The sequence below is a fragment of the Solanum tuberosum genome, unplaced genomic scaffold (assembly GCF_000226075.1).
Source record: "Solanum tuberosum cultivar DM 1-3 516 R44 unplaced genomic scaffold, SolTub_3.0 scf00087, whole genome shotgun sequence".
Lineage (NCBI taxonomy): Eukaryota > Viridiplantae > Streptophyta > Magnoliopsida > Solanales > Solanaceae > Solanum > Solanum tuberosum.
Window position 1 is genome coordinate 101,817 of NW_006239017.1, and position 9,544 is coordinate 111,360.

General features: G+C 33.9%; 1 protein-coding gene across 1 annotated transcript; it reads right to left on the reverse strand.

Annotated features, from left to right (window-relative positions):
• Window positions 1–3,789: 3,789 nt before the first annotated feature.
• LOC102596644 (BTB/POZ domain-containing protein At5g17580-like) lies at window positions 3,790–5,456 on the reverse strand. The gene has a single exon (XM_015308755.1). The coding sequence runs from the start codon at window positions 5,228–5,230 to the stop codon at window positions 3,812–3,814; it is 1,419 nt and encodes a 472-aa protein (XP_015164241.1). The 5' UTR covers window positions 5,231–5,456; the 3' UTR covers window positions 3,790–3,811.
• Between the last annotated feature and the right edge of the window lie 4,088 nt (window positions 5,457–9,544).

Here is a 9,544-nt window from a genome sequence, read left to right on the forward strand (position 1 = left end):
AGAAATGCACCCACAGTTGCTGTTGGACTACTATCATTTTAAACAATTTTACAGCTTGGTGTACCTTGGAAAACTTTGCAGTACTTTTGTTTTCTGACACACCAAATGAAATGACCTGAAGCGATATCCTGACATCATTCACTGCTGAAGCCCATTACAGGGTTTGAATAACATATTCTAACTATCTTGTACATAAAGTTGCTCTTTACTGAGGAGCAGGTTATTTTTTTCTTCTCCTCCAGTATTATCTTCTCTGTAGAAATCTAGCTAAGATAGTCTCAAACTCCTGGAACAACATGAAGCTGCTTCCTCATGGCTGGAAAACTCATTCTAAAAGCTGGTAAGGTGGTTCCTGTTCTTTATCAAGGGTAATTATCTTCTCTGTAGAAATCTAGCTAAGATAGTCTCAAAATCCTGGAAAAACATGAAGCTGCTTCCTCATGGCTGGAAAACTCATCCTAAAAGCTGGTAAGGTGGTTCCTGTTCTTTATCAAGGGAAATCATGTGCTATTTTAGTTATTATCAGAGGTTTATTTCTTTTGCATAGGTTGAAAGTCAATATGATTTTAGCTCATGGTAAGTATCTTGATACTTCACTTTCCAAAAAAATATTGTTAACATTATTGTCATTTGACCATTATCATCGTTTTTAATGGTAATTCTTATTGTTCAAGAAGTTTGATCACCTCTATATTTTCTTTCATTTAGTTTACCAACTCTTAGGAGAGGCATTGACCGCCTAATTCAATTTAAGTAACAGTGGGTGTTAGGATTTTAACTTGAATTATAGACCTTCTAGGTTAGGCCTGTTCAGGAAGGCTGTCTATTTCTGCAGACAGTATCATCTGTTACCTGTTACTGTCATTAGTTCATAGTGAGATATTTGGTAATTAAAGCATAGCAGCGTTTCAGAATGTTGAGGAACTACATATTTGTCGCATGAACATCATAACATTTTCTTCTTCTTTTGGGAAAACAATTGTAGTAGCTAGGCCAACTTGCAAGGATCTCAACTCCACCAGATATTGCACATATATGAGTACTGGATAATTGCGGTCATGAAAAACTAGATAGATGGGAAGAAATCACATAGCTTCTTGACTCTTAGAAGAGTTCCAAGGTAGCATTCTTTTGACTGTTTCAACAGGTTTTTGCTTATTGCTATAGCTTCATGTAGCAATTTTCTGAGGCTATTAGTTTCTTTCTCTATGTAATCTTGCATGCCTTTCTAATGCAATTTACTTCACCAAAAAAAGAAAATCACATAGCTTTTTTTCCTTCAGCTGAGATTTAAATCATTTCAGTTTGATCAACAGGTAAACCACATCCTTGGGTCTTTATGAACGCCATAATATTTTGAAAAGTTATGCTTGCCAGTTCTAGTGATTTAATTGTTTATACTAGGGGGGATTGCTGCTTGTCCGTTATAGGATGTCTTGAAATTTTGCAGGTGCAGAAGCAAACAAGTGCTACCTTTTTAGGCATCACAAAATTTTGAAGTAATTTGCATGAAAGTTTCTATTCTGGCTGATTTACCAATGAATTATGAGCATTTTGATGGCTGTGACTGGACTTTGAAATCTTTCCTAAATCCTACTACAATGATAAAGAGGCCTTCTGCATATTATAATTTTTTTTGAAACTGGTAACTTTAGTCTATACATCCATAGGTATACTATAACAAAAGTGCAGTTCCCCTTCAAAAATATTACAACTTACAGAGTAAAACAGTCTTAATCTAAACTGCTGCCTATAAGCAATCTAGCACTTCAAAGATGTTTTCTGTCCTAGTTAATATATCTTGTTTACACCAAAAATAAAAAAGAGCTAAGCAATTCATTTAGATCTCCTCTAAGCTATTCTGCCCATTTTCAAAACTCCTGTTGTTTATCTGTTTCCAAATTGTCCACCAAATACATATTGGGACTAGTTTCTATCTCTTCTCCTTATCTGATGCATTTCCATCTATATTCCAGCTGCTTAGGACTCCTTTAATGCTCCCTGGTTTCACCCATCTTATCCCCTTTAGACAGATGAACATTCTTCATAGCTGTTCTGTCCATGTACAATGCAAAAACAGATGGTTAATTGTCTCAGCATGTTCTCCACATAAAGTTCATCTAGAAGCCAACTGATAGCCTCTTTTCTTTAGATTTTCACGAGTCAAAACTGCTCCTTTTGTCAATAACCACATGAAGCAGCTTACTTTGTAGGGTACTTTTGGTTTCCAGATCATCTTCCATGGTCATTCTGTCTCCTGTCCAGCATTCTTGTTGAGTTCCTTATAAATTGAATTTACTGAGAATTTACCTTTGGTATCATTCTTCGAAACCAATAAGTCCTTTTCAGTGAGGTTGCTGAAAGAGCCTAATGAATCTTGAAATTCTGCCACTTTGTCTATCTCCCAGTCACGAAAGTTCCTCCTTAGGAACAAATTCCATCCTTGTCTAGTCCACATTGTAGCCTCAGTGGCCTGTTGACGTTGGCATAAAATGAACAATTCAGGATGCAACTGTTTCATAGGGACAGTCCCATTCCACTTGTCCTCCCAGAAGGATGTCTTTGAACCATCTCCCACTTCTACCTTGGTTCTGTGATATAGCACTGACCATAGATCTCTGATTGCCCTCCAAACAGTGCATTTATATGGAGAACTTATCATTTTAGTAATCCACTTATCTTCCATACCATATTTTGCTATGATGACCTCTTTCCGGAGCATGTTGTCTTCATTTGCAAACTTCCACAACCACTTCATCATTAGGCTCTGGTTTTGTTTCCACCTTCATTCTGCATATTATAATGGAGGTATGTAGTTTAAAGTGTTTAATAAAATTCATCAATCTATTGTCTATTTGCATTGGAATTGATACCATATGATGTTTACAGTTCTTTCCTTTATTCTGCATCAGTATAATTGCGGTCGTGTGCACTTCAGATACCTTCTCGTCTTACATCAATCCAACCGACGAATTGTAACATGTATTTGTAATGCTTCAGTTGTTACAATTACTAAAGAAGGATATGGGAATCACATATTCCTCAAGCTTGGGTGGGTGGGACTTGGGAACAAATAATGTTACTACAATTAGTAAAGTAAAGCTAATAATTGTGATCATTAATTATGTACTCTTGATCAGAAGCTCTTTCTTCTTTTGAGGAAGATGGTGAATCCTTATGGGTGCAGAAACTGTGTTCAAGGTTTTTAGCTATCAACATGAAACCTATGCTGTTGAACTGCATCTTTGTTGGCGAAATTATGTACAGTTCTGAACTTAAGATGTATTGACTCTGCTTTTGGGAAATATTGTTTGTTTTGGAAGTGTTTGCTGGAAAACAGGTCTCTGTGAACACACTTATGTTAACTGTTTGTGTATTATCAATATTCATCACATGTGAAGATAACTGTTTGTGTACTGTCATTTTGGCTTTGTTGCAATGAACTAGTTTCTTGCACTTGTGCTATAAAATATGGTTTTAGGCCTTCAATAGTTCTGTTCTATTCTTGCACCATACCGAAGTCTATGCAAGTGTGTGCACAAGTTAAGACACCTAGAATTGCAAATAGGTGAAAGGTTTTTTTCGCTTTTAATAAATAAACATATGCTTTAAACTTAGAACATTAAGGTCCATATAGGTCTGATTTATTTTTTGGAGAAGCTACAAAATAACAGTCCTACCAACCTCTTCTGTTACTTTGAGTGAAGTCGGTTGGACTGAGAACGTTTAGATCATCAAACTACTCTTAAATTTTCAAAGAGAATGCAAATGTGAACTCAATTATTCAGTAAGTACCCTATCAAGATATCTTCTATCTTGGATGGACTTTTTTCTTCTTCACATGGCAATTTGTCTCTTGCAAACTTGTCATACAACCTATCTTCCTCTTCATTTCTTTCCACATGCTTGTTTTTTCCTTTTGAATCTTGTGCTGGTAACTACCTCTCTGAATTTCCCTTCTCATCATATGACATTCTTTCTCCAGCTCAAGCACCTTGTTTCCCATCTTTTCCATCTCTGCTTTCATCGTTGCCTCTTCACTGTTGCTAGTCCCCTTCGCATCTTCCTCGTCTTCTTCCAGCTTCAACAATCGGTTATCAGGACCCCGTTGTATTCTCTTGGTCACATTATCCTTCAACTTCAGCTGCACAGAAAACAGAATCTGCACCGTCACTCGAACTGGTAGCTTTTCGTTCTTTGCAGCATGCTCACAGGCTTCAGGAGACATTTTGCTGCAATCCAACACCCTGCAAACCTCCTCCCTTTCCCAATCTGTGAGATATCTGTGCTTGTCCAAGTATATATCAATTGCTCTATACATTCCATCAGAATTTCTGTTAGTTCCTCCTGTTGCTGCTTGTGATAGCTCTGCTAGTGATAAGAATGTGTTCAACTTCAAATCTATATCACTAGAAACCTCAGCCAAAAAGTCATCGACAAGTTCTGCTACCACAACTAGGCCAGATATATCCGTGCTTGTGTAATTGCTGTAGAAATTCTTCAATATCCTTTTCACACTTTCAGTGTCATACTGCTCTTCTTTTGCATATCCTTGTGCAGGTATTAAGAGGTCCTTGACTGTTGCCTGATCTAGTTGCTTTCCTATTCTAGTCTCTAATCCGCTTTTGCATTCAGTATGAGCATCCAAGATTATCGCGGATTGCAGCATTTTAGAGAGCAAAGAACTGGGGATCAGCCCCCTTTTTTGAGGCAACAGTCTCTCCACTGCCTCAATGATCACTCTTTGAGAATTCCTCTCGTAAGTTGATGGATCATCATCTTCTCTTTTAGTGTCCAGAAAAACCCATTTGCTGAGATACTGAAACAGAGATGATGCCACGTATTCCAGAGGGACTTCTCGATGAACCATTGCACGAATTATGGGCTCATAGAGGGCAATAGAAAGTAGTGTTAAGTCCTCTGATTTCCAGTCATGAACAAAAAGCCTCCTCTTGACATTTGACTTATAGGCATTTTCATCGTTCTCACTGTCATCATCTGTTGTTGTTACATTCCTCATCGGCTCTCCAAGAAGACGTGGATTGTGCAGTACCTTGGCGATAATAGACTCAGCACATGCATCAACCAGGGAAAGATCCGCGGCTTGTTGAAGAATGATTTCTGCAGATTTGAGAGCTTTAATCGTCTTGTTCCAGCTAGATAGGACATTGTTTTGAAAATAGAGACCAGCCTTCTTTGTGAGGTTGTTGGTGCTGTGAATCTCAGACATTCCAAGATAGTGAGCAAGACAAAGTACTTTAATGATATTCTCAGGTGATAGATTTATGTCAAAGCCATGGCAGAATCTTGCTACAAGCTCAAAAGTTTCAGAATCAGTGGGAATATCTCCTAGCAAATGAGAAATATCATCTTCATGATTCTCTTTCAACAATGCAGCTAGCTTTGAAGATCTTGCAGCCAAAAATCCCTGCAAGTTCAACACAAATCAGCACCTTAGGAAAAAATATGAGCTTTTTTTTGTTTGCAGCAGCTGTATCTAAAATTCATTCCCCAACTAATCTTGATAGCGCTTAAACTTGAGACCTCTGGTTAAGGCCGGATAATATTAATTCTTACCCTATTCAAAGAGAATGGCACTCCATAAATATGAAGCTGAACATCTGATGATGAAGCATGCATTAATTTTCTGAAAAGAAGAAAAGATTAAAAAGTGAAAAAAGTGGGGAAAAAAACAAAATGAGTGAAAATGATTGTTAACTTATGTAAACTTTTACCTGGATGGAGATTCTTTGCTTTTGCTTTTGCCCATTTTATCATATTTTTGTTGTTTCAAAGTCATCTATCAAATTTTAGGGCCTTACTTTCAGGCTAAGATATTGCTAATACTCTGATCAACCTGCAAAATATATAGCAATAAGCACTCCTTCAATGGATCGTTTGGTTTACGTTCTAGTTATGCACAAGGACAGAGTTAAGGAGCTATGAGTTCATCTGAATCCCCTTTACTCGAAAATCATACTATCTATACATAAAATAACGAATGAATAATGACTTCAATTTGAGAGTATAAAAATCCGAATGCATGAAATCTTAATCTTTTAGATTTGTCAAATGATGAACAAAAAGAGTGAAGAAGGAAATAATATACCTGAAAAAATCTTTGATTCTTGTATAATGGAGAAATCAGAAAAAGAAGAATTAAAAAGAATTAGCAGGCAAGTAATTGAGATTTTTTTTTTGTTTAACGGTTCAATATTAAAACGTTCAAATCGTAATATTTGGATATTCTGTTATTTTAAACTAGAGTTTTATATGAGATAAAACACTCCAAAAATCCAACTAAAATCTCCTTAGTTTGAGGAAAGGTTTTCACATATTAATTTTTGGGATAAGGGTCTGAAAAATATCTCAATTTTGATCGAATTTGTTGTTGCGATACTAAATTTTACCTCCCTAGACTATTTAATTCGACCAAAGTTGGGGTATTTTTCAGACTTTATTTTTTTTATTTTTTTTCTTTTATAAACAATTTTTTTGTACAAACATATTTGTTAATGTTAACTTAATTAGAATTAATTAGATCGAATGCTTGATCTCACAAATGTTTACAAGATAATTATTTATAGGGAAAAGGGTTTGATATACCCCTCAACTTTGTCATTTGAAGTTCATATCCCCTCGTTGTGAAAGTGGCTCATATATACTCTTACCGTTATACAAACGGCTCACATATACCCCTACCGTTACAAAATGAGCTCACATATACCCTTCATTTAACAGAAGTGAAAAATTAGTTTTAAATCATTTAGGGGTATATATGATCCTTCTAGCAAAGTTCAAGGTATATTTTAATCTTTTTTCATACATAAATTATTTTTTTGACTTCTTTGATTATTATTATTTGAATTTCTTATTCTTATTTTAATTTTTTCTTTTATTCCTTAATGTAGAAAAAATTTAAACAATTTTTTTGGCTATATTATAATTTAAAACTATTTTTTCGGCTATATTGTAATTTAGTTTTTGTATTTGAAAAAAAATTGGGTCATCTATAATAAATTTTACAAGAATATTAGTGAAACGTAATAAATTTAACCATCAAAAATAATAAATCTAAATTAGTCATTGAAATAAAAAAAAAAGTCAAAAAAATATATGTTCGAGGAGGATGAAGTATTCCCATGTGGGATTATATGTTGTTTAAAAATATTATTAAAAAATTAAACTAAAATTAATTTTTTCACTTCCGTTAGAGAAAAGGATATATGTGAACTATTTGTATAACAGTAGGGGTATATATGAGTCACTTTCATAACAAGAGTATATAAGCTCTAAATGATAAAGTTGAGGGATATATCAAACTTTTTCCCTTATTTATATAGTATAATATATTAATGATGTAAAACAGTAGTACAATAATTTTTTTTAGATTAATAATAAACTGATTTTAAAAATTGTTACAAAATAATCAAGAATTTGGAATCGAAGAGAAAGCTTTGTTGCAAAACTGCCAAAAGAGGCAGCAAATTTTGAAAGAAACTAAAGTGGCAAAGCCACATGGCCCCTTTGCAATAAAGCTTTACCCTTTCGATTCCAGACTCAAATAATCATTTGATTCCGGACTCAAATAATCAAATTACAAAAGATATATTTGATATCATAAATCACAATTACGAGAGGTAAGTTTCATATCATAAATCACAAAAAAGATTAATTTAATTAGATTAAACATGATGAGAAATCTCCAGAATCCTTCCTACTATTTATATTAACAAAGATTATTTCAAGTATAGAAGAAGATTTTAGCTACATATCTATAATCTGTTGATATAGATCTTATTGTTTAGAACTTTATTTACTAATACGACGATTTGAAAATTTTAATTAACATTTCTAAAATATTATATAAAGTTCTTTTGAAAGTTAGAAAATTAAAGAGCAACTTTCACATATAGCAAACACAAAATTCATATTTGTATGTTATAGCAAAGTTTGCATAATTGCGCTCCATAACAAACATATATATATATATATAATTCGCTATACATATACAAAAAAACAGTTGTATAATTCGCTATTCATATACAAAGAAGGCAGTTGTATAATTCAATATACATATACAAAAGAAAACAGTTGTATACAAAAGATCAATTGTATAATCTGTGTATGTATAAAACGAGAAAGAGAGAAAGGCAAAAGAAAACTGGGCAGGGAAATATTTGTATGTATTTGTATAATCATAAGTGTATAGGACGAAAATATATGCATTTGTATTTGTATATACAATTTTCTCTCGCTTTATACAAACATAAGCGCAATTTATACATTTCGTTTCTGTTTGTATAAGCGAGAGAGGCGAGGGTGTCGAGCGAGATTTGGGAGAGTGGCGAGCGAGATCTAGGAGAGGGGAGAGAGGGGAGCGAAAATATATGTATATATACAATTTCCTCTCACTTTATACAAACACAAACACATTTTATACATTTGTGTTTGTATAAAAGCGAGAGAGGCGAGCGAGACTGCCACCAAATGAGAGTGGCGAGCGAGATTCCACCAGGGAGAGTGGCGAAAATAGCAATAGTTTGTTATAGGGTACAATTAAATCAAAGTATATTTATAGTATTTAATTTGAATTAATAGTTTGCTATTATATACAATTTTCCCAAAATCAAATTCATGATTCTAAAATTTCTTTTTAAATATTAAAATCAATTAATGATATAATATATGTAAATTTTATCACTATCTTATAAAAATGAGCAACTTTCAAATATAGCAAACACAAAATTCATATTTGTATGCTATAGCAAAGTTTGCATAATTGCGCTCCACAGCAATACATAATTCGCTATACATATACAAAAAAAACAGTTGTATAATCTGCTTTGGTATACATATACAAAAAGATCAATTGTATAAAGTGAGAGAGGCGAGTGAGCGAGCGAGATTTGGGAGAGGGGAGAGAGGGGAGCGAAAATATATGTATATATACAATTTACTACTCGACTTTATACAAACACTAAATGCATTTTATACAAATTTGCGTTTTTGTATAAAGTGAGAGGAAATTGTATATATACATATATTTTCGCTCCCCTCTCTCCCCTCTCCTAGATCTCGCTCGCCACTCTCGTTCTCTCCCTTGCCTCTCTCGTTTTTATACAAACGCAAGTGTATAAAGTGCGTTTGTGTTTGTATAAAGTGAGAGGAAATTGTATATATACATATATTTTCGTCCCCCTCTCTCCCCTCTCCCAGATCTCGCTCTCTCTCTCGTCTCTCTCACTTTATACAAACACAAATGTATAAAATGTGTTTGTGTTTGTATAAAGTGAGAGAGGCGAGTGAGCGAGCGAGATTTGGGAGAGTGGCGAGCGAGATTCACCAGAAGAGAGATGAAATAACAACAGTTTGCTATGAGATACAATTAAATCAAACTATATTTATAGCATTTAATTTGAATTAATAATTTGTTATTATATATACAATTTTCCCTATAAAAATATATACTTATTATTTTTGAAAAAGCTCAACTTAATATATACGAATTTTAACACCGTTTCATAAAGATAGAGACCGTTTC